Source organism: Telopea speciosissima, chromosome 2, assembly GCF_018873765.1.
Source record: "Telopea speciosissima isolate NSW1024214 ecotype Mountain lineage chromosome 2, Tspe_v1, whole genome shotgun sequence".
NCBI classification, from domain to species: domain Eukaryota; kingdom Viridiplantae; phylum Streptophyta; class Magnoliopsida; order Proteales; family Proteaceae; genus Telopea; species Telopea speciosissima.
This window is the reverse complement of record NC_057917.1, coordinates 55609333-55636165: the sequence shown is the minus strand read 5'-3', so window position 1 is coordinate 55636165 and position 26833 is coordinate 55609333. Positions and strand designations below refer to the sequence as shown.

The 26833-nt window shown below is 38.0% G+C and overlaps 1 protein-coding gene across 1 annotated transcript; it reads left to right on the top strand.

Moving 5' to 3' along the window:
* The first annotated feature begins 1079 nt into the window (after positions 1-1079).
* LOC122651500 (phosphoglucomutase, cytoplasmic-like) lies at positions 1080-24917 on the top strand. The gene is made up of 18 exons (XM_043844907.1): positions 1080-1250; positions 5338-5419; positions 9392-9447; positions 10663-10776; positions 10928-10990; positions 20151-20270; positions 20418-20518; positions 21222-21281; positions 21382-21481; positions 21585-21742; positions 21806-21901; positions 22065-22128; positions 22225-22306; positions 22452-22627; positions 22731-22807; positions 23465-23597; positions 24377-24493; positions 24583-24917. The coding sequence occupies exons 1-18, from the start codon at positions 1170-1172 to the stop codon at positions 24652-24654; spliced, it is 1752 nt and encodes a 583-aa protein (XP_043700842.1). The 5' UTR covers positions 1080-1169; the 3' UTR covers positions 24655-24917.
* Positions 24918-26833: the final 1916 nt, after the last annotated feature.

Below are 26833 nucleotides of genomic sequence, written 5' to 3'. Positions count from 1 at the left end.
TTATTGGTTAGATACACTTAATGTAGGTGAGATGAGACTTAGTTTTGGTTTTTAGATCTTACTTTGTTAGATGTACTTCTATTCGGTGTTGTGCTGCTATTTTTTTTATTCCCCTCTACTTATTTTGTTAGATGTGTTTCTATTCGGTGTTGTGCTGCTATTATTTTTTCCTCTACTTACTTTGTTAGATGTGTTTCTATTCGGTGTTGTGCTGCTATTTTAGTTGGGATAAGTTTTATTTGACTTTGAATTGAGGTGTACTGTGACTGCCCAATGGTGTGATGGCTTGAACTTAAAATTCTGGTTGCATGTCAATTAGTAAGTCCACATCGTTTAGAGACCGTTTAGAGTTAAACGGCTCATTAGTCCGTTTTGGACTTGGTTTAGTCCTGTTTAGCCTAAATAAGACTGCCCTGATTAAAGATTGAACACCGATCGACTGAAATGAAACCGTACCATGCCCGCCCAAGGCAAGCCCGAATGCCTAAACAATCGGACATGGTGTAGCCTGTAAAACTGGTGAGGCCCGACTTAGACCGATCGAGCCCAACCGGTTGACACCCCTAGCCGTGTCATTGAGCAGTAAAGGCCACTGGTACAAGGTAGTATTTTAAATCGGGATCAGCTAGATCGGCTGATTCAGATCAAGGCAAGAAAAGGTCTTACCCCTAAGAAAATTTCAGTTTCTTTACAAAAAATCTAATTCTTAACTAGTGCATGAAATCAATCCAAAATTGAAATAGAAATCATACCAAAGAAGGTGAATGAATCGGAAATCAGCCAGGAATGATCCGGGTCGAGGATTACCCGAACAACTGACCCAGTTATGCCGTTGTGGAAATTTTCTTGCTGGTTTATTACGGCATCCGGTTAAAATGCAGCGGTTTAATCAAAGAAAAGAGCAATTTGGGGTTTAAAACCTAAACCCGCTTCTTTCGGATCGAGAACAGCGCGGTCGTTTGGCCACTAAAAAGCACCCACAAGTCGCTTTTCCATTTGGCCACTTTTCATTTATTACATTTTCAAGCAAGAGTCTCGGACTCTCGTCCGGAACACTTCAAGCAGTAACGCATCATCTCCTTATCCTCCTCTCCTCTTCCAATTCTCGAAATCTTCACGTTCTTCTTGATATAGTCCTCAATTTCTGGTTGCAGGCGACCTACGAAGCGATGGTGATGTTTAAGGTTTCCCGTGTTGAAACCACTCCTTTCGATGGTCAGAAGCCAGGGACATCTGGTCTAAGGAAGAAGGTAATTTAAATATACGGAATTGTGTTCATTCTTATAGAGCACTTGATCTTCTCTTATTCGTTTAGATCTTTTGATGCGGTTTCTGCCTATAGCATTCGTGTTTCGATTGGTGTTAGATGCTTAAGTTATGAATCTTCTGACAGCCTGATTTGGATTTGGTCGATTTTGTTGGCCATTTGATTTTTCTTCTGTTTAGGAAAGACTGTAGGGTCTGAGGTGCCTGACTTCCTAGTGGTGTAGGAGTTAGAGGAAGCACATTTTGGAGTTGGGGGTGGGAAAGGAATAATCAATAAAATGAGAGAACGGTCGATCCACAGCTTAAAGGGCAGCACCATATCTAATTATATTGGTCAAGTAGGAACATCTAGTATGCATGTCAATTGGTGTTGGCATCTCTGGATCCCGATCTTCCTATATATGTGAAGCATCTCTTACAATTCAGTAAGAGTGGGAACTAACCAAATTATATGAATCAAATCATCGTCTTCACCTGTTTCTTTCTGGGTGACAATTCTGGACTCTTTTGTTTTCCTTTTCTCCCCGCTCAGTTGACCTTTCAATCAAAAGCTAATTGTATACCAGTTGGGATTCATGTTTCCATGCACAAGTACCGTTTTTAGTCTGCTTCTTATAATCTGTTTTACTAATGTGGTTTTAAAATCCCAACTCTTTTTGAAGAAGAAAAAAATCGACATTTTAAGGATGTTGTTTTTACTACATTAATCACTCACTAATTCAAACCCTGTTTCCAACTTTACCCCTTTTAGTTTGTCTTATGTAATTGAGGAATGATTATGGTTTAGAGGGCCATTATGGGAAATCCCAAAAAACTTCATATCAAGATTTTTGAAATGGACAAATATTTTGTGACAGTGAAAAATCTCAAACAGGACTATCTTTGTGGGACAGAGGGAGTATTTAGTTCAGTAATTTAATTTAATTGCCTCAAGTAGATAACAGTTTTTATATGAATCCATAAAAAGGGTGTACACAGTGCACGAGGCTTTTGCCACTGCGGGTTCTGGGGAGGGTCATAATGTACGCAGACTTACCCTCGCTTTGTGGAGAGGCTGTTTCCCAACTCAAACCAGCTACCACTAGTTAGAAATGGAGCAACCTTACTGTTGCACCAAGGTCTGCCCTTTTATTATATAAATCCATATTATCAGAATAATAATCTAGATATTATGCAACCATATCCAACATATAATCAGTGCTTCCTAAATATTACTTTTGTACCCAATATTGCAGTTAAAGATCTTTTAGGGGGTGAGAGTGGAATTGTGTTGATCCACAGAGAGCTTCTCTGGTTTCTGTTCTATTCATCTGACAGCTGCACATGTTTTGGAAGCTTTCTGGTCAATGTTTCCTCAATTTTGGTTGTTGTATTAGCATTTCCAGTGGTCTTCATTTTTTTTTTCTCCTGATCTGAAAGCTTTTGTGCTCTTATTGATCCATTCAGTTGTCAGATAAGAGTGAGAAATGGTATAGATCAGTGATGCTTTTTATCCACAGATGGTAATTGCAAAATAAATTTTTTTTTTGGGTTTTCAGACCTTGTTATTTGTTTCTCAAGATACAGTGATGCACCTTGTTAAAAAACTTGTTGCTTGAAATTATTTGGCTGCTTTCTAATGAAGATTTAAGTTTCTTGTGCAATTGGATTGTGAAATTCCCATTGGAGATCTCAATTCTCAACTGGTTTAACTGTTTTGTAGAGATGAAATTGTTCATTCACTATTGAAACAACACCTTTTCATTTTTTAAAATCCTCATTCGTAAGCTTCTGATACAGTGCATTCATAGTTACTTTTCGACAAAAAAGCTATTACTCAGATGATTACGATGGTTCATTCAGATTATTTCTGGTCTGTCAAATACAAAGAGGGTCAACCCAAAAGAGAAAAAAAAAAATTACAGAGATGGTCCTATTCAATCCTCAAACATTTTGGTAGGATTTACTGGGTGCAGAAGATTCCAATAAACACTATTTCCAAACATGCACATTATCTTGGTTACACATGATGCACCAATTTGCAATTCTAGTCTTTGAATGAGAAGGTTGATGAGCAAAATCTTATTCCAGAACTCTATCAATATGGATAGATATTCTCTAGGAAGTATTAGCAATCCTCTGCTGCTTTTTTTTCCTTTTTGAGAGACAAGTTATATTGTGAGAATAGAAAAAGTTTGGATGAGGGACATCTCCTTAATTAGAAGCAGATGCATTTGCTTTGACCTCACTGGAGGACGTGCTGCTGCTGCTGCTGATGATGATGATGATCACAAGATAAAGGGACCATGAGGAATAGAAAGGAAAATGTAGTGTTTCTTCAGGTTCCGTTCTAAAGTAGGGGAAGGTTAAGAGCCTCTATGTTCAAAGGAATCAAATCCTGTGCAGTTAATGCGCCCCTAGATTGGGGTTTTGATTGGACAATCTAAAGGGCGGTTATCGTTTGACTTCTGGTTTTAGGTTTATTGAAGGGTGGGGAATGAGGTTTTAATGATCTGGAAAACAGGGTATTACTACATTAGTTGAGGATCTAGTGGTCAAATAATGGATTGGTTTAAGCATTGAGAGTTATGTTTGGCTGATGGTGGGTGAGGGAGTATGAAGGAGAAACTAGAAGAATGACAGGGATGGTTTTTTGAGATATTTGTTTTGGATAGGGATATTTGCTTTGACTGTGATATCTGTAAGTTTTGGTATCAGTAATTGATTTCTATGTAGGATTCTTGCAACCGGGCATCATAATGGCAATGAACAATTGCAAGAAAATCAAACGGAGAAGGAACAATTCAGATCCAATTAAAATATCTCACCAGCTCCAATAAAGGCAGAAAGACTCCACTGACTGATCAATCACAGGCAAAGAACCTCAGCAGATCCACTAAATGTTCGAAAGAGCAATTGAGAAAGTATAAAGAACTTTCTTGCAGGTCTGAATAGCATTCAAGAATCATAGTACAGCCACAAGGAATGCCAATATCTGAATAGCAATAGCAACTTACATCTTGAGTGAAACCTCCCTCAACTAGTACATAAAATATCAAAATAACATATGAACTGATCAGAGACTCACTGGACCAATTCTCTGGTGGGCTCTGGCTATTTTATATTCTATTAGGATTCTGGAATTTTCTAAAAATCCCTTTGGTAATTTCAGAATCTAAAAAGCCTACAAGTACAATAGGACCATTGCCCTTGAAAGAAATTATAGACGATACTGTTAATTAAAAGGAAATCTGTATTTACTAAAATTTGTAAAATTGGAATCACTAAAAATTTGTTAATTGTCATTTATTGAATATAGAAAAATTCATACGTCCTAGATTAGTAAAAGTTGGATTTAGTAAAATAGTATGAAGGAAATGATCCCGTGCTCCTCATGTTAGCAGCATCTTCCTGCTCATGGTTTGAGGCTTTGAGCCTCATCCTTCTCTCAAATCTTGATATTTTCTGCTGGATTGATACCCATGGATTACCTTATCCATGTGAAGGAACACGACTGAGATTCCTCCTCTGACGAGGAACGAGGGTGGTTACAATTAGTTTATATTTCCGCATCGACCAATTTTTCCCATGATGGACCAACTTCTTAATTTTTTCCCCTCTTTCTCAAGCAAGGTATCATAGTCTGAGAGAAAGGACAAGCCCCCATCTGTGTCAGTGTACCAAGTTTGATTGTCTTCTATGTCTAGGTCATAGTGGCTTTTTCCAAGCTTCTTAGGAGAAGAGTTCCCCTATCTCCAAGTTCCGTTCTGAAAATTGGGCTGCAACCTTGTTCTCCCAAGCATAATGACTTAAGTTTTCACTTTTCAGTGTCTTTCTTAGTCGTTATTTCCTCATGACGAGATATTGGATGAAGCAAAAACTTCATCCTGTTTTCAATGGGCATTTTACAGTGTAAGCAATTAAGCGTGCTTGTCGTCAATGTTAGAGTAACTAGAGGACATTTTAATGTTAAGCAAAGATCAAAGTATTTTCCTCTTTTTCTCTTTCCCATTTATATCTTTGATTTTTGTTTTAAGGATTATTTTTTGGCATTTATGAATTCTATAGTGATATGGGAGCTGTCTTTCTCAGGTAAAAGTGTTTGTGCAACCTCATTACTTGCATAATTTTGTTCAATCAACATTCAATGCACTAACTGCTCAGAAGGTTAAGGGTAAGTATCCTATTTTTCTTGATGCATCATACTCTTGTAGTCTGTAACATGGAAGCATTTTAAGGGGATGCAACATCCAAAATTCTTTATCTATTTTCTGTAGCTTATTGAGGCTGCATGTTTTAGTACTTTATGGTTTGAACAGGATATGTAACACATTTTCACCTTGTTCTGTTGAGTATGTATCTGTTCTGTTTCAGCAGAAGTTGTTAAGATTCATGCTGTTAGTTTATGTTGGTTATTATTATTATTTTTTTAATTTTCTAAACAAGTGCAGGTGAAATGTCCAACTGAGCATCTGCGTCCAGTAGCCTTTGTCATTGTCAAATACTAAATAGAAATGTGTAACATTCTTTCATCATGATTGCACCCACTCTAATTGTGGTGTACTGCGGAGTGAATTTTCTAGTTGACCTGTTACTTAGTTGTTCATATACAATATTTGGACAGCAATTGAAGTTGTTTGAGCTTCACGCTCAGAAGCACTGACTATGGCCTAAATATGAATTATATTTTCCTTCTTTTAGCTAAAATATTCTAAACTATTGACAGGATCTAATGGTTAAACTGTTTGGACCAGGAGTGAAATCCCGATGTTAGACTAGGTTTTGTCTGTCTTAATTCTGGAGGAACTTCAAAGATTCCAGTTGGAATACAGGGAAAATCTATATATAGAATGCATATTTGTTAAAAATGAACCAAGTTATAGAGGGCAAAAACTTATTGTCACCTCGAATGGTGAAAAATGCATTGCAACCATGGCCACTTGTTCTACCACGTGGAAGAGTGAAGTGACAAATCTGGTCATTGGATATCTAGGAAATAATTTGGATTGGCCATGTAATTTCAGCCTGAAATTCATTGATTATCCTCCATGTAATGACATATACTTCCTCATAGCACCCTCTTTGTACACCTGAATTTTTTAATGGTTTTTTCTACTATGTGGTTAACTCCAATTGGGCTGCAACTGGACACGTGGGCAGGGGACATTGAGGTCCGCCGGTGCACAAAATTTGAGCATCATCTGAGCAGTCACGTGAAAGATTGAGTTGACATGGTTACCATGCATTTGCCACCAATATGGTGGCAACTGTCAAGTCATTCCCCTTATTAAATTTTTATTGGAATTGTTAGACCAAATAAAAAAAGAGCGTCCTAGTGCACGAGGCTCCTGCTACTGCAGGGTTTGGGAGGGGCAAATAAATGTACACAGCCTTACCCCCTGCTTCGCAGGAGTGGCTGTTTCCAAGTTTTGAACCTGCAACCAACAGGTTGCATTAGTGCAACTTAACGGTTGCGTCAGTGCTTGCCGACTGTTAGGAAAAATAATAAGGTAAATAAATTTGTTCTAGTTTAGGGAAAAGTTCAAAATATAAAAAATATGGTTAAGAATCACAAGTAATGAAATAATCAATATCCATAGAGTGACTGTGCTCAATGTCATGTGATGAATGCTAGCATCCAAGTCTACTATAATGGGATGAAGAGTATGTTTTTTGTCAGCATTAACTCAAATTTTACAACCACACAACATCTCTATAGATAAACCACCATTTCCTTTTAACTGTAGACCAGTAGACCACTGCTTTATGCATCCATGAAAAATGAAGGAAAACTCTCAACCAAGAGTCTAAAATATTGCATTTAATCTTGGTTTTCACACTTTTAAACTAAAAACGAATCAAGCTTACAACATCATCCTTTTGCATCATCCAATACTCTTGTATGACGATTACAACATGTGAGAAACTTCATCTTTATTACAATTTCAATTTAATGCACTTGTTTGGTTATACATTATTCACCATTTTAGGTTTTATGCATGACACTTATTATATATTGCTTATTTATATTGTTTTTGTTCTAAAAGTGTATTTCCATGTGTATCTTGACCATTTCTATGCGTATTTGTATTGTTTGATTCGATCTCAACGATATGATACGATACGATCGTCTCTTAAAATCACCCGACCGACTACCGATACTTAAACCTTTATGCATCCAAGGTTAATTCTTTTGTTTGCTGGAGTAGCTTGGTTTGAATCTGATTTAACATTTCTGCATTATAGCCTGGTTATGACAGTTTCATTTTGATTTTGTGGGTCGGTGTGTGTCACTAGTGTTATGACACTTAAGAATAATTTTGCTTCTAAAGTTGAAATTGCTGTCATAAACCCTGGACCAGTGTGGTTGTAATTGGTATATATTACAACTGCTCCCCTTTCCAGCAGGCTGATCATAATTGGGACTCTTATTTGCTTATAACTAGACTGCAACAACTACTCAGCGTTATCCCAACTAAGTGGGGTTGGATACATGGATCCTTACCCTCCAATTAGCTCTGTTCAAGGTCATACTTGATACGAGGCCTAAGCAATGCATGTCTTTCCTCTCCGTGAGTCATTTTAGGTCTCCCCCTGGTTCTTTTTGCTCCTTCAATCTGAATCAAATCACTCCTGCAGACTGGAACATCCAAAGGCCTTTGTTGAACATGGCCATGCCACCTCAAATGACTTTCTCTTAGCTTATCATGTATTCGAGCTTCTCCTAAATCAGCTCTAATATGATCATTCCTTACTTTATCCTTCCTAGTTTTGCCACACATCCATCTCAACATCCTCATCTCAGCTATACTGAATTTATCTATATGATTCTTCTTAATTGCTCAACATTCCATATCATACATCATAGAGCTAATGTATCCTAGTCGCTGATGCAGTTTTGCGTAGGAATTAGGACTTGTCTTTTTGTAATTTTTTTATACATGTTGGAGTCGTAGGAAGGTAGAGTTCAATTAGAGTTGAATTTGCTTTTTTTTGTTTTGTTTTTGGTTTTTTTCCTTCCTGTTGTAGATCATGATAGAATTAGAGTTTGTTTCAATTGAAAATAGAGTCGATTTCTAACTTAGACTTCGACAAGGATTAGGATTGCTTGAGTCCTTAAATACTCTTGTAACCATCGTATAGACAGATTAGAGATTTGAATGAAAACTTATGTGGGTTGAAACTGATGGCTGCCATGAGCTGCCCTTATCTTTCTCTCCTCCTCTGATCTCCCTCTCTCTTCAGTTACGATTCCGCTTTTCCTTTCCTTAATCTTAATCTTTTCTTTTCTTCCCCACTCCTCGTTTATCTTAGTTTCTTAAACTTCTACTGTGTGCTCTGTTCTGGCCGACCTAACAGTCCCCACATAAGCTGATCGATTGCCACCCATAAGCAAGCAATTTAACCTGAGATTTTGGGCAAAGGAAACTCTTACCTGGGCGATTCAAAATCCCCAATCCCTGCCTCCTGAACTCCCTTGCATCGTTTGATTTAAACCTTATTTCAGATTTGAATCTAACGATATCACTGGGAGTTACAGATCTCTGAAAGTCTTGTTTGCTTCCTATTGAGGGAGGCCATTAGGTACCCTTAAGAGTGCCGTGAATTGCGATCCTCCTCTTGAAGGTTCAGGTCCAATCGAGAAGAATTGAAGGATTTCTTTCCTTTGTCTTATGCTGTTTTCCGCCATTGTTTGAAGTCTTGAGGTTGAAGATGGTAGCCCCTCCCCCACAATATAGTTACTTTAATTTAATCCTCCACTTTCCATTAATTCCCTCCTCCTTAACTAAAATTCTGTTTTGTCCTTATTTTACTTTTGATTCCATTGGCCCTTTCACTTATAACTCCTCTCCACTCACGTATAGTGCTTGCTTTGTTAGTTGATTTCTGTAATTAAAACATTTCCATTATCATCACTATTTGAGTTTCTTTGATTGGGTGGGCCCATAAGAGATCCGAGTTGGGTTTTGTGACCCTGGATCCGCATCAGTCACTGACAGCTATTTGTTTAGAGCTAATTACTGATAAACTAGAGGATCAACATATGGTGTATTTTCATTTTAAGCAGTTTTATTTGTTCTATTGACTTAATTTTTTGCAACTGCTTATATCTGTTATAGAGGATGCTGATCAGTTTTAAATACAGGTGCCACACTTGTTGTTTCTGGTGATGGGCGTTATTTCTCAAAAGATGCCATTCAGGTATTTTTTTTGTCTTTATTATGCACTTGGTACTCTTATTTTATTTGATGTCATGAAGGACTACTTCCATTAACTCTGTTTCCGATTTTGTGACTGAACTTTGGCATAAGGATTAGTTTTCTTATTAGAATTGAACTGAAGGTCAGGCTTTCAACTGCTTTGAACATTTAATTAATTTAATTTTAACTCTGCAAATTTGCTTCTTGAGCATCTTGTCCTAGTGTCATTTTGATTAATTAACATTTTATTTTTCTCCATTTGTGTGTATCCTTGAGCTCTTTGGGGAACCATGGAATGAGGTCTCACCGAGATCTCGGTAATATCTCATTTTTTTAAAGTCCGAGACGAGACCTTATACGAAATAAAAAAAAAGACATCGACTCGACCGAGATTTTGTCCCGGTCGAGATCTTGGTTTGACCGAAACCAGACCAAACCCAGTTATAATTCTTATAAAAGGCCCTTATCTCAACCGAGACCGATCGAGATTTCGATAGGTCTCGGTCATCTCAGTGGGAAAAGCTGTGGACTTCCAAAAATTGATCTCTCTTACCATTTTTTCATGGAAAATCGCTGAATTGCTCCAAGAAACTCTTGGAAACATCGATCGACAACAAGATTGTATTCCTAATGCTTATTTACGTTGTTTTACATTAATTGTATGCTTTCTACTACCAAATTATGTATAGAATAGGGCCTATTAGAGACCGTGTACGTTGTAGCCTACTGCCTACCAACCTAGGGTCCGAAGTCAAACTCTTATTTGGACTTTGATTTTTCAAAATCTGATAGTGCCATTGTGTTTAAATGGCCAAAAATAGGCTGTGTACCAAGTTTCATGACCTATCTAGGTCAAAAACCCATTGAAACCAAGCAACGAATTCAACCAAAAAAACTGCACCGCTGAGATCTCGCCCCAATTCGGTTTTCTGCCTGGCCGAAACCAGGTCTGAAACTGAGACCTTGAACCATGTGGGGAAACATGGGAGTGAGTTTACCTAAAACTGTTGCTTTCTTTCAGCATTATTATATACTAGGTAATGATATGATTATATCGTGTTAGGTTTCAGATTTCATTTTTCCCACTTACATTTTCAATTTATCCACCTCTTGTATGTCTTTTTGGTATCTGTATTGAGGCCAAATTTTTTTTTTGAGTTCTATGTGAATTTTACAGTCATTTTGGTGCTAAATTTTTGTCCTAAAAAATTGGCAGATTATTATTAAAATGTCAGCGGCAAATGGAGTAAGACGGGTTTGGGTAGGACAAAATGGATTACTTTCAACACCTGCTGTATCAGCTGTAATCCGTGAAAGAGTTGGGGCTGATGTAAGTTAAATGTTGGGTTTAAAATATTATATCCAACAAGTTCACTTTAAAAAAAAATAATATAAAAATAAATTATCATATTCATGTCCAAGTAAAGCTACTATAAACAAGTTTATCATGTTCACTGATAAACATTGCATTTAAATATCAGGGATCCAAAGCAACAGGAGCATTTATATTGACTGCAAGTCATAATCCTGGTGGCCCTCATGAGGTATGTTGAAGATGTCTTAATTTTTTGGGTTACCTACTAAAGCTGCCACCTTCCTGTCATCTTTTATGCGAAGCAGAATTAGAAATTCATCATATTTTCACTTCTTCCAGTTCAATTGCTTAGCTACCATGAGACTTTTTGCATGCTTTCCTTCTATGTTGTAGAATTTGAAAAGCAAAGGTGAAAACCACTTAACCTCCCAAAACTAAAATATTTAAAAATCTAATGAGTAGTAATTTGTACAAGCTGGGGAAATCGAGTTTTGGTTAGCGATTCTCTTTCTGTCTGTAGGGCATAAAATGGAGCAGATCAGATCTGAAGCCTGCTATGATCTGCGACATTTTAACTGGATTTGGATCTTAGGCCTCAAATTCTGGTTTAATATCGGGTTGGATTTGGTTTAAGAATGTTTGATGCAGACCCTAGCCTCCTCGAATTGAAGAAGCCACCCTAAGCTTAGGGGTTTAATAGGAGCCTTAGTTTAGTTTATTTCAGTTCTATACTTAGTTTTTATTTTGTGTTTTAATTGAACCGGTTTAAATTGATTGCATCCAATTGGTTCAATTGGTCTAATTTAAGTGAAGTGCTCCTATTGGCTAATAGGTTCTTCTATCCTATTGGCTAGTAGAGAATCTTCTTTTATTTCAAGTAGTTTTAAGTTGTTTTAAGTTACTAAGGGTAGACAGGTCTTTTGACTTTAAGTTCTAAGTTATTTTTAAGTAGGTCCACCTCTCCACGATTTTAAGTGAGATTTGAATTGTAATAGATTTAGGAATAAGGCCTTTGGCCTCTTATTTAATAGAAACCGTGGGAGAGGCTCCCCCACCAATTATGTTTAAAAAAAAATCGACTTTTGCTGCTGGCCATGGCTGCTGCTGCTTCTCTTTTCTGAGAATTGTCTTGTGAGTCATATCAAGACCCCTTGTGAGTTATATCATGGGTGAGGGCTGGTGGATTCCGGCGACTCCTTGCATCTTGTAGATCGGGAGGTCCTTCTTCTTCTTCAATCAAGCTTCCTCAACTTGCTGCTACTGCAAATCTGGTGAGTTGTTTGTTAATTTTAGTTATTCCCTTCTTCCCCTAACCTTCTACAGTCAACCCTAACACCCCTTTTTTTATTTTTTATTTGAGTTCCTTAATTCTGAATCACTCGCAGCCCCATTCCCCCATCAATCCCATCAATTCCCCCAAAACCCTAATCCATCTAAAATCTGTCCAGCCATAACTGACCATCAGAACCAGCCCCAAACCTGGTCGATCTACCCTCTCACTGTCCCTTATACTCGATCCAAAACCCTGCCCTAAATTCCCAGTAGAAACCCTAAATTCAGCCTATTTCCTAATTCCTAAAACCCGAAACCTTAACCCTAATTCTACAGATTTTTCAAACTTAACCAAATCCAATTATTTTTATCCCATAATAACCCCCTACCTGCATATTAAAGCCATATAAGACCCATTCCCAAATTCCCATCCTAAATCCTAGAATGAACCTAAATCCTAGTGCTGTCCATTCGAACCAGCAACCCCTTTTGCTATTGATCCTGTTGTCTGGCTCCTAGTAGGTCTCCTACCTATCTAGGACTACATTAATGTTAGATCTTGGTTACAGGCCATTACTATGAGCAATGGTAAAAGATTTGGGCTGCTAGGGCAGATGTCCGGGTTTGAGTCTCGAGGGCGGCCATTGAGTGCAAAAAATGACAAAGGTTAGGATTGACTCCAAATTCATCCTCCCAGAACCCTGCATAGGTGGGGCAGCTTTGGGTAATGGCCCTTTTGTATGTTAGATCTTGGTTGGGTTTGGATAGGGATCCTGGACTAACAATGGGTCGATGCATATTTTTTTAGTACAGAAATAACTAAATGTACGCTTAAATATCCGGATCCACCCATAACTGATCTGCATTTTGATAAAGGATCTTGGATTGATAAGACCTACCAGAAATAAATCTGATTCACTCTGGATCTAGACCTTGTATAGATAAACTATGACTTGGATGTATCATTATGTGTCTTCAACATGAGTCCCATAAATTTTATGCCTTATTTTTTTTGCCATTTTGAAATAATGTTAAGAGAGGAACTTGATTATGTTACTAAATATCTATTACTTCATTTGAGGAAAAGGGAAAACGATGTGATACAAGGCAGGGTAAATTTTATTATATTTACAAGTCTATATTGGGTTTCCTAGTTAGGAGGGTTTTTGTGAACTTCACATATATGCTGCTTAAAGTGGTGAGATCTTATGAGAAAGATATTATGGAAAAGTGTATAGTTTGCAATAGGTTTGGGTATTGACTATTGAAGGACTGCAACAGACAGATTTTCTATGATGTATCACCCATAGTTTGTAAGTTCGAGTATGGAAAAAAAAAAGGGTTACGGATATATACGGGTATTTAACGGATCTAGACATTAATAATACTTTAAAAAATCTGGCATAAAAAACTACGCATGGTAAAGATATGGCACACGTTTAATACGCATTTGATACGATTCTGATTTAAAAATTTGGGCATATATTCACTATTCAGCAAGCATGTACATCATTCTTCAAGCAAAATAATAGCATGTAGAACACAAATTGAGTCCTGACTATCAACTTGAGGCCTCACAGACCAATCAGGATTTCCAAAAGAGTAGTGGTTTAGGCCTTAGGGATGGAAAACATAGAATCATACTTGTCAAGGCAGCTAGGCGACTGAAGGCGGTGGAGGGGAGGAGAAAACCAACGCGACCTTCAAGAAAAGGTGGCCTGGACGCCTTGACAACTATGCATAGAAATAAAAACAAAATCCCAACAACCAATCAGAACATCCAAAAAAGCAATGGTTTTGGGATAGAAAACGTCGAATGAAAAAAAAACCCCGACAAGTCATGGACGTGAGGCAACTCTTCTTATGTGACCGTTAGCATTAGATTGACATTTTTAATTACAAAACAAAGACCAACTGGCAGGTAAACACCCATCTTTAAGATCAATTATTTCAGTGGAGAATATTAGATAGGGAAAATACAGTGATTCATAACTCTTTGAAGCTGAAGGGAAAATACAGTGATTTATACATCTTTGAAGCTGAACTCTGTTCTGTTTGACTGAGAAGAGAGATGGTGGTGTCTGGTTTCGCAGGAGTGGGAAATTAGGGTTGACAACTTTGAGACTTTTTCCCTAGTGGTATGGTTAAATTTGATGGGCATCCTGATTTCTTTGGCTGTTAATCTTGATTGGCCACTCTACCAATTGGACATCATGAATGCCTTTTCATATGGTGATTTGTAGGAGGAAGTTTATATAGAGCAATCTCTTGGGTATGTTGCTTAGGGGAGGACACTACAAAAGTTTGCAGGTAGCATAAAGCCATTTATGGGTTGAAACAGTCCCCACGAGCGTGGTTTGATAAGTTTAGCAAAATTATTTCTGCATTTGGTTTTTTTTAGTGTTACTTAGATCACTCTATGTTTGTTCGACGTCAGAACTCCAAAGTTATTGTACTGGTGGTTTATGTTGAAGACATCATTGTTTCTGGTAATGATATATCTGAGATTGCATGGATTAAGACCTACTTACAACAACATATTCAAATGAAGGACTTGGGTCCTCTTAGCTATTTTCTTGGCATTGAGGTTTTTCACAGAAAAAAAGGACTTGGTTTGTCTTAACGGAAGTAGGTTCTTGAACTTCTGAGTGAGACGGGAATGTTGGGCTGTAAGCCTATAGATACTCCTATATCCTTATGCCAAGCTTGGAGCTTTTGATGACAAAGTGTTTGAAGATAAGCATCAGTATTAGTCATTTTGCTAAACTTCTATATCCTATTGTTACCCGACCTGACATTTCATTTGCTGTTTTTGTGGTTAGTTCATGCAAACACCTAAGTAGGTTAATTGGGAAGCAGTCTGTTGTATATTGAGAAATCTTTAAGGTGCTCTAGGGAAGAGACTTATTTATCGATGTCATGGTCACACTAGCATTATTGGTTATTTTGATGCTGATTGGACTGGAGCTGATGGTGATCGACAATCAACTACATGATATTGTACCTTCTTTGGACGTAATCTTGTTACGTGGAGTAAAAAACAGACTACTATTGCCCATTCTAGTGCTGAAGCCGAGTATCGAGCTATGGCTCACTCTGCTGCTGAATTGATGTGGCTTCGATCCTTTGTTCAAGAACTTGGCTATTCTACTGACAAGCCAATGGAAATGTTTTTGTGATAATCAAGCGGCTATTTTAATAATCCTGTTTTTTATGAGAGGACGAAGCATATATCGAAGTAGATTGTCAATTTGTTCAAGATGCAGTGCTGAAAAAGTTGATCTCCATTCCGTTTGTTACTTCTCACAATTAACTTGGAGATTTGTTCACCAAAAGCCTTGTTTCAGAAAGTTTTTCTACAAGGGTGTTCCAAGCTGGGCATGAGTGATGTTTATGCTACAGCTTGAGGAGGAGTGCATAATTGTTACGGCATCTAGGTGACCCAAGGCTTTGGAATGGGCCTGGGCAACACCAACAAGGTGCCGCCTAGGCTTCCAAGGCGATCCTAATTATCATGGCGCCTGGACACCAAGGTGCCTGCCTTGAAAACTATGGGGAAGTGTCAATTGTTAGTCGATATATTAGGTCCACAGGCTCACAGTTTCTATTATTTATTGTTTTGGTTAGTAAGGGAACTATTGGTATTGTACTTTCTTTTTCTTGTGTCGGCTATACTGCCTTACATCATTCTAAATATAAGGTGCTGCCCACGGTTTGGTCATATTTTTCACAAAACAAACCATGGGCAAGTTCTCTCCAATCTCTTCTCCCTATCCACTTCTCTTCTTTTTCCTTGTTACTGCTGATAGTCTTCAATGTGTTGATATTGTCACAAGGGCGATGGCAGATTTGGCTGGAGTTGGAGAACAACAGTTGAAGTGGCTGATTTCAGCTGGAGTTGGAGATAGTGGTGGCGGACTTCGGCTTAACCCTCTGTTCTCAGCTTTTCACCCTTGGAGATGGAGATGTTAAGATGTTATGGGCAATTGTCTGTATGGGTAGGGGGCGGTGACGAGTGGCTGGAGATGGAGATGGCTGATGGCGGTGACAGATCTGGGGTTCTCTGTTAGAAAACAAAAGTGGAAGGGAAAGTGACAAAGGGAAATTGACGTTTTTTAAAATAAATTATATGTATTAGACATATAATGTGTGTCTAATGCAGATTTCCATGACATACACATATTTTTCTGTATCTTAGGAAATATACAGAAAAATACATTTTTTTTTCAATTGTACAGCAAGTCCTGTGAATTATATGTGTGTATTATACACGTATTTACTATGATATCACCTCTGACAAAATCAAATAGAACCAGAATCTATAAAGAAGAAGAAAAGAAGAAAGAAAGAAGAAGAGAATCGAGAGAGAGAAAGAGAGCGAGGCGTTGATTGGGAAAAGGGGAGAGAATCTTAGACCACAATAGGACTCAGAATTGTGCCTGTCATGGTCTAGTCCCACAATATATGTTATGTTTAGGAAACCTACTAAGAGTCTAGTTACTAATATAGACATAGACAACTTAAAGTAAATTACAATGACTCAATGACTGACTCGAAAACTTAAAGCAAGACAATAACTCATCATCAAACACTCCTCCTCACCGTACAACTTAGACTCCCCCTCACGGTATAATATTTAACAACCTCACATCCCAAAATTTCTGTATGGGTTTTTATTGAGGGATTGGTCCTGCTTCTTCGAGGAGTGCTCTACTATTTTGGTCCTAATTGGCTTTGTTCTTAGTAGTTATTTGATTCCATTTTGTCGGAAATATGACATGCACTCTTTTCACTTTTTGTACGTACTTTGGGTGGCCAATGAGAAAGTGCTTCCTTCTTTTCTTTGGCCCACTTTAATAGTTCCATTTTTTTCCCTTTCTATTGGGCATGGTTGATATTCATTAAGTAAGAAACTATGGATGATGTGAGAAAAGATTTGTACCACTGACATATGCCTGGCTTATGAAGTTCTCCCTTTTCATGTTGGCATACTCATGGAGAAAACATGAGCTACTATCACCAAGCTTTCTCCAATTTTATCATTTACAAATATCCTTCCTTTATTACAAAACCAATTCCTTCGAAGGATTCCTGATTTATTTTTCTCTTCTTCAATAAGTGCCAATTCTTTCTCTTTTGTGTTTAAGACAAGTTTATGCTTCTTATTTTCTATATTTCTGAACGATTCCTTTGCCCTGATTCCCTTTTTATTTTTCCCATGACCCCTTCATCTACTTTTATATTTGTATCCCGCCTGCCTTCTTCATGGAAGGCTCCCCATTTCTACCATTCCACCACCCTAGACACAAAAAATGGGCTTCGTGCAACGTGCTATGATGTGAAGGTATTTGGTCTTTCATAATGTGGCATCTCCTTTAACAATGTTGACTTATGAGCAGATACAATTCAACTAAGTTACGTGAATCACCTCAGGGAACCTAGCTTCTTTGTCTCTTGAGATCATGATATTGTCTGAACACCTTAAAGCATGGGGGTGCAGCTGATCACTTTGTGATATGTTTTTTTTTTTTTTGGTTGGGGGGGGGGGGAGAGAGAGGGAATCAGTTGTGGACCAATTCTAACAAGTCTCTTTCAGGTGCCAGTCAATCAGCTCATTATGGTTATATAGTTCCCCCAACCACCCATTGATGCAGATTTATCACCAAATTGGGCTTCTTTTATTAGGAATAAGTCTAGGGTTGGGTTATATACATGTTGGGCCTTTGATCCCATGGGTTTTCAATGTAATAGGTTACTTTATGGACCTAAAGTAAGGGTACATAGGTTGCATACGGGAGTAGCTCTATACTTAGTTTATTTTCATGTTTGTTTGTTTGTTTTAAATTGAATTGGTTGAACCACTGATCCAATTTAAGTGATTTTAGTAGTTTTCTTTTAAGTGTTTAGTAGGGCTGAATTAGGATTCTGTTTTGAGTCTATTTCAGTTTCCTAGTCAGTTTAAGTTACCTAATAGGTTGAGGATTGGGTTAGGCCTTTCCTTTTTAGCGTAGGAGTCTATTTTTGAGTCTTTTATATAAGGTTGTAAGGTGGGCAAGTATTGAACACGAATTTTGATATTAATGAAAAGCTTTTGCTGCTCTTCTTCTCCATTGAAGATTTTTGTCTTGTGTTTGATCAAGGCTGGTGGGATCGGTGTTTGATCTGATTGATACCTTGCGGTGGGAAGCCTGGGTGGTTCGTTGGTGGGATTAGTGTTTGATCCAATCGACACCTTGCGGTGTGAAACTCAAGTGGTTCTTTTGAATATCTCCTTCAAGTTCTTTGAAGATCTCCTACAAGTTCAAGATCAAGATTCAAGATTTATTCAAGATCCTCTAACCAATTGAGCTGCCCTTGCAACAATAGTAAGAATGATCCATCCCATCAATACCCATTCTTCTCCTAATCCTCCAAACCACTCCAAAACCCAAACTTTGCCACCCATCTCTTGAAATCATCCTATCTCCCAAAATTCATAACAAACCATTCAGCTAACAACACCTTCACATAATTGGATCGAGTATTCTCCTGTCCAATTGGAATACTCGAACCAAGTTGTTTTCTCATTACCCCATTCAAACCACAACATCCCACCTATTTCTGGACATCATCTCATTACCCAAATTCTTCACAGACCAATCCAACCATCAGAAACACACCATACCTGAATCGAATTTCATTCCCTACACTAGGAATAATCAATCCAAACCCTAGCCCCAAATTCCCACCCTAAACCCTAGATCCCCCTCTTTTCCAAAACCTGAAACCCTAAACCTAAGCTGCTGCCGATTCAAATTTACACACTTCCATCCATCAAAACGTCTCAAGACCTTCATTGATAGACTCCCCTATCTTGACTTGACATAACCCTAACATCAAACCCTAACCCTAAGCTAACCCTATCCCTAATTTCATCAAACCTAGCCGATTCACCAGTTCATATCAGATCTTGATTTACTAGCTCCTAGTTGGTCTTCTACCAATCTAGGACTACATTACCCACTGGCACCCCAAGTCATTTATCAAGTATATCTTGAATCCATATTTCTGCAAGATGCCTCCACCTTATATATAATTTGGTAATTTTGGTTCTTGCAAAAGAAACTTGTCCACCTCATTTTCATTTGATAACAATGATTTGGGCCTGACGAGAGGAAGAACCTAGCCAACAAAAATTATCAAAAAATTGTTATCAAATGACTTGTAGATACCACCTCAATGAGAGAAAAGTCAAAGTTTGGAGTTCATGAGCAGTCAATGATTTAAGCAGATACCACCTCTTTTTCATTTGATAACAATGATTTGGTTAAAACTACTGAAATGTTTTGTTGTCAACAGAGATAAAACCGAAATATCTCAATGATTTTATTTGAAATCAACTAAAGGCATATAATATGCACAATTTTGACCGAGTATCCATAATTGGAATTAAAGTCGCTGAAATATTTCACTTTTGGCTATGGCTGAAACTGAAGCCTGTTTCCATGCATGAAAGGAGTTTCATGCGGGTACAGGGTATTGTCTCAATGATACCTTTCGAGTAAGATGAGGTTTGTGCTCATATGTCATAGTCTCAAGCATGCCTCTATGGCGTCCTAAAGTTTAATACACACTTCCAAGGGGCATTGATTTTTCTGACCTCTGACTTTTAGGAATAACAAGTAATCAAATGCCATAGAGGCATGCATATCTTATCATAGTTGATTATATGATGCTTGATGCATGCATATCTTATCATAGTTGTCAAGGCATTGCCTAGGCATCCAAGCACCTTGACAACTATGGTTGTCTTGGTCACTGAGGTGGCTGCCTTGTGTTCAGGCCCCCTCCAACTCCTTGTGTTTCCTAGACACCGTGACAACTATGTATCCCATTATATGTGATTGTGTAAAATCATGTAACATAATTATATTGAATCTGAAACTATATGTTTGATTAGGAAAAAATGGATCAGAAAGGGCTTAGACCATTTAGTTGTTGACTATACTTGGCTGTTTCTCAATGAACTGATACTGCTTGAAACCTTTAAAATGTGTCCCAAACTGTCAACATTTTTTAAACAAATTGTGTCCGGTTCCCAAGATGTTCTAATGATATTTACAATCTTTGTTTCTCAGGATTTTGGGATCAAATACAACATGGAAAATGGTGGACCTGCTCCCGAGGCAATTACGGATAAGATATATGAGAATACAAAATCAATGAAGGAGTACTTCATTGCGGAAGATTTACCAGATGTACTGACTATATGCTAGCAGCATATTGATTTTTTATTTGCGTCAAGTGTAGCTCCCCCTCCCTGAGAACAAAAAAAGTCCTTGAGAAATAGTTTATGTTTTCTGAGAGTTTTATTATTTTCTTAACTTTCTCAATGAATTCTGTAGGTGGATATTTCAAATATAGGTGTAACAAGTTTTCATGGGCCTGAGGGACAATTTGACGTTGACGTTTTTGATTCAGCTAGTGATTATGTCAAATTGATGAAGTAAGTAATCATTCACTTGGTGCCACTTAAGTTCTCTCTCTCTCTTTGAATAAGTTTTATATCTATTGGAATAGGGTATAAATATTATTTCACGATTGACTTGATGACAGAGCATGAAAGTAATAAGTCATAATGTTGATAACTTGACTCCAGTTTCTAAGACTTCTGAACATAATCCCATGTAGCTATACCTGTTGAAACGGAACGAAGAACCATATGATATCTTGTATTTTCATTTATCTACGCTTTTAAAGCATGCCATCTTTTTTATTATTCTTGGACCCTGACGAAGTTTTCAATAATTAAGATTCACCTGAATAGCATGTTAGCAAGCAAACAAATTTGGAGAAATTATATATTCAAGCATACATGATGGTAGCAATGTTTGCAGAAATGGTAATAGAAAACTGAAGTGGTTAACTATGCATTCAAATTTAATATACCGAAATTTCACATGGGGTTCTGAATATGGCGCACAATTTTTGGCTTTAGATTCAAATTTGGTTTTGTCAGTTGCAATGATTATTCGTTTTGACAGTAATGTACACCTCATTTGTGACAGTGTTAATGTTGCTTAAGGATCTATCTTATTTGGACTATATTTATTTCTCTAGATTGCAATGTAATATAATCTTCCTATGCATAGCAATTCTGTTGCTGCTCTTTCACAAGTTTATATGGCATTCTCTTCTTAATTGTCCAGGTCAATTTTTGATTTTGAGTCTATCCACAAGCTGCTTGCGTCTCCAAAATTCAAATTCTGGTATACAGATGGCTCCACTTTTGGATTTATTATACCTGATCTGGCTTCATCATTTTAGCCTGTGTAGCGCAGCATAGATCTTATTCATTTTTGTTTTCAGTTATGATGCACTTCATGGAGTAGCTGGAGCTTATGCCAGCCGTATTTTTGTAGAAGAGCTTGGTGCAAATGAAAGTTCATTACTGAACTGCACACCAAAGGTATTGATGAATTTATAGGTGTCTCTTGTGCGGATGAAAGTGTTGCACTACGCTTTCTTGTGCATTCTTTGTTGCACTTCTTATGGTGGCTTTGTAAAAACAGGAAGACTTCGGTGGAGGGCATCCAGATCCTAACCTGACCTATGCAAAGGAGTTAGTTGCTCGCATGGGTTTAGGCAAAACAAACCCAGAACAGGAACCGCCTGAATTTGGTGCAGCTGCTGATGGTGATGCAGATCGTAACATGGTCCTTGGTAAAAGGTATTAGCACACTTGCTGTTTAATGAGTGTTTTGTCTGTGAACTTAACAGTGTGTTTCGTTAGGTTTTTTGTGACTCCTTCGGATTCTGTTGCCATTATTGCTGCAAATGCTGTACAGTCCATTCCATATTTTTCTGGTGGTCTGAAGGGAGTTGCCAGGTACACGTGTTAATTACTTGCCATCTGCTCTGCAAATTTTACGCTTCCCTTTTATCCCAGAAAGTATCTTACTTTCATTCTTACGTGCAGTCGATTCTTAGTTCTGCATGAACTATTTTTCTTGTGAAAAATCACCATATAATTTTGGGATCTTTGCTTGCAGGAGCATGCCTACATCAGCTGCACTTGATGTTGTAGCTAAACATTTAAATCTGAAGTTTTTTGAGGTATTTTACAATACAAAGCACATAAACTAATTCATAGATGGCCTATTCTAAAATTTTGAGTGGGATTACATGGTCTCCTTTTTCTGTTCTCATCAGGTGCCAACAGGCTGGAAATTTTTTGGGAACTTAATGGATGCTGGAATGTGTTCAGTTTGTGGTGAAGAAAGTTTTGGAACTGGTAAGTTCTATATTTTGTGTTTTTTTCTGGGTGATTATGTTTCCCCTATCTTTCTTAAGTATGTAAAACAGTAGAAGTACAAAGATTCTGAGTATTCTTACACTCCCACCCCCCGGGGGGTTGTGGGGTGGTACTTTGCTTACAGGTTCTGATCATATAAGGGAGAAAGATGGCATTTGGGCAGTTTTGGCTTGGCTATCTATTCTTGCCTATAAAAATAATGACAATCTCAATGAAGGAAAACTGATCACTGTTGAAGACATAGTTACTCACCATTGGGCTACTTATGGTCGCCATTATTATACACGCTATGACTATGAAGTATGTGATATGATTTTTATTATTTTAACAGTTTGATCTTTATCCCTGGAACCACAGGCCATGGTTCATCTTCTTTTTGACCTGTTCAAATTCTTTCTCGTAGAATGTTGATGCTGGTGCAGCAAAGGAGCTAATGGCATATTTGGTCAAGCTGCAAGCTTCTCTACCTGATGTGAACAAGTATGTTCTTCAATTCTTGAGCTTTCAGCTTCTTGTTTAAAGTTATTTTCCATGAAGCTCACAGAGAGGAAAAGAATGATACAATGATGAAATGATTAACTGAGATATGGTCATTGAAGAATCACAATCCAGAAGATTGCAATGGTACCTGCTATAGACAACATCCCTTCCAAGTCCTGGTTTCACTAACTTATCCACGTCATTTACTGATCTTGACACCCAGAAAGGAGAGCAGTTGCTGCTAATAGGCCCAGATTTCCTGGTTTACATAGAAACAACTTCCATTCCCCCTTCCCCAATCCTTTTCCCAATTTGAAGTATTTCAAGTGTCTGCCCAAACAGTACATTAGCCAGCTGTAGCTTATGTTATTGTTGTTACAACCGCTTATCCTAAGAGCTCGAGCTGTTAAGCAAGGCCAACAACAATGTATATAAACACTCCCCACACATGCAAGCCTATACACACATGGCCCTCATGTGACAGACACTCATGTGGAAACACCATCAATTGGTACCGAGGGGAGAAAGTGTCGGGGCTAAACACCATCACGTCGCACTTTGAAACTCACCTTATGCAATTGTGAGTTTCAAAGTGGTCTGATTCTGATATACAGTTCATGGTGCTGTCCATTTAACTACTTTGACATTTTTCTACAGGATTATAAAGGGAATAAGGACAGATGTGTCTGATGTTGCGCAAACTGATGAATTTGAGTATAAAGATCCTGTTGATGGGTCTATCTCAAAGCACCAGGGTATCAGATATCTGTTTGCAGATGGATCACGATTGGTAATTGATACTTCCCTCATCCTCTATTAAATATTCTGTTTTGAAAACAATCTCTGAGCTAGGGCACAACAAAAGCTTTATGGTGGCTAATTAGCTGCCCACCAATAATTGACATCTTGATTCAGGAATGATTCAGGAGGAGAATAACTCTGTTTTTATTCGTCTGGCCAATTTGTAAATTCGGATTTGGATTAATTTGGGAATTCATTTTTTATGTTTTAAAAAGCTGGGAATTAACTGTGAAAAAATTTAGATAAAGAAATATTACAATTTTTTTTTAGTCTCTGAATTTTTGAATTTTATCTATTTTATTAAAATTTTAACTGAACAATTTTACTGATTCTGAAATTTTCAAAGGAAAGTATTTGGTTCCTGAATTATTCACAAATAATTTTTCAGGACTGAATCTTTTGGTTCAAATTATTCCTGTGCTATTCATGGACCTCAAAAATAATTCACAAAATTTTCCGACATTTTCAAACCAATTTGGATTTGGCCTGGATTTCTGGCCAATTTATTCATGAATCTACCCCACCCTATATAACTTTTGAAAGATGGTAGACTGTCAACAAAAATTAATTTAAGTTGGGAAGAGTTGCCATCATGCAAGAAGTTGACGATTTGCATCATTAGTTAGTAGTTACTGACATGCTTAAGTATCGTTATAGTTCACGATATAATTGCTCGTTCATTTATTATTGTTATATTTGAAAGATGTGTTTACCTTTGTATCTCTTTTAAGGCTTTAGTGTCTTTGCTTCCTCTAAACGTGATTTCAGGTTTTCCGCCTCTCCGGAACTGGATCGGAAGGTGCAACCATCCGTCTTTACATCGAGCAATATGAGAAGGATGCTTCGAAGACTGGGAGGGATTCCCAAGAAGCATTAGCCCCTCTTGTAAGAACTCATACTCAACTCTTATTTTTTATCCTGATCTGTTGTCATAATCCTTGGGCATGACTTCTGTTGCATTTGTGCTGCTGCAGGTGGAGGTTGCTCTTAAGCTTTCTAAGATGCAGGAGTTCACTGGACGATCCGCTCCAACTGTTATTACATAGATCAACTGCAGAATACAGCAGGTTTTGTTATTTAAAGTATGTAGGAGGGTATGTGTTGCTATCATGTCTTCAGCTGTGGAGGTTTTTATCCATAACACTGTCAGCGACTTGATCAGATATCGGGCATAAGTTTTCCAATTATGCCACCGTATCCGATCATTGATGTGATAAGAGTGATATGAACTTGAATATGCTGTCAATTTATTTAGATCATTTTGGCAATAATATGAGTAATTCGGAAAAGAGAACTTTTGAGTTCTTAATTCTTCTCAGGATCTATGGCAGTAGTATTTCCTTAATGCCAGTTTTAGCTTTACAATCTGGTTGATGCTCATCAACTGATAGCCTTTTCATGCTTCTAAATCCAAATTCACGCTCCCTTGATCATAGTGTTGGTCCTCCCTGTGATGGCATATGTTGTATGTCACAACCCTGTAGCAACTTCCACCTTCACTGTTGTATTTAGCAAATTATGCGTGTTCATTATTCAGTATTTCCTTTCAACTCTGTGTGAGTTTTTAGTTGTTTGCATTCACTGGGCTAGGTGGCTTGACTGAAGTGTAAAATCCATGGTTTTGTCGAGTAATTCAGTATTTGCCTACAACATATTGAAAGTCAAGTCTTTCTGGGTGAGCTGAGATGCCTATGTTCTTTTATAGGGTAGTTCATTGAGGTGTGCGAAAAAGTTGTCACAAGATTTTGTTTGTGAATAAGAGGACCAGTAGCCTTTCTCACAATGAAGGTCAAATGCTTAGGGTAAGAAATTAGAGCAAAAGGAAATGGGAAAAATCAAGCGAATCAACAGTTGGAAGTATTCCAGGCAGGAGGTAGGGCTGGTAGGCATCTCCTGCATCTCTTCAACATAAGCTCTTAACACATGGTCCACTTAAGAAGCTAGGAAGCTCTCTTCCGCCCCAATGTGTGATCTTCTCTCCCCTTTGCGTGCTTTCTTTAAATAAACCCCTCGCCTTCCCCCTCTTCTTCATCATATTTCCAGCTCTCTTTCTGCGAGCAACGCTAGATTGAGCGATTGGGAGATCGATTGATCTGTGAGTGGTGTGTGGATAGCTTCAGCCGCAACGAGATCCAAGTTTTTCTCTACCCTCTGTATGATCGAACTTTTTTAAGGCATGCTCGTTGCAACCACACTTTTTCATCTTCCTTCATGGTTCATAGTTGTTGAACATTGGAGAGATGATGGTCAATGAGAGTTCCGTTTTGTTGACTTTGGGCCAGTTTTAAATAGTGTCGCCATGGTTGCCATTGCCGGAGAAGTTGATACCGTAGAAATTATCAAATCAATCATGCGACAGCTGACTCAGGGCTCACGGTCACTATCAACTGTTACTACTCTAGCAATGGTTATAGAAATTCACGGGCATTTACCCACATTGCCATCTCATCTTGCACCCTAAACGGTAACAGTCGCATCACGTCTCCTTTTCAAATCCTCCTAGAAACTGTATGAGTCTTAATGGCCTCCAGCACTTCCATCAATTGCTACACCATATCAAAATCTCCCATCAGTTTCCACTCTATTTCAAACTCTTCCATCGGTCACAAACAATTTCTCCCACTCACCTACCGTTACTGCACCTATTCAATCCCACATTGCTCCTTATGGCCAATAATACCGCTAGTAACGGTGCAGGATTGGCCGCTCACTTAAGCAAGGGATAGTTCATGGAGGCTCTATTGAAAACCACCGTCCATCCCTCTTCCCCATCGTTTCGGCCCAGTGTTGTGGATTTGGGCTAGAAACTCGATGAACCGACATTAATCCATCCCCTTGAAGAACCTTCCCTGCATTGATGGATTTTAAGTTAATTCTCCCCATCATAAAGGGCTTGAGGATGCAACGCTTATTGACCACATATCAAGTGGTAGAGCTGGAGGCTGGAGTCGACATTGACATCATAAAAGAAGACCAGAGAATCTTGAGGCTAAACCCAATTGCTTTCCCTATTCAAGCTACACTGGGCCATTTTGGATCATAGGGACCAAAGTGGATCTCTGATATTGAAGTGGACACCCATATGGTTTTGTTTGCCATTATTACCTCATTAGTGGTTTTTTCATCTCACAAGGATATGTTTCATGTATCTTGTTGTCTTGTTGGCTGTGTTTATAGCCTTTTTTCTAGGGAATCTATTGGGTTGTGTTACCAATCCCTTAGTTT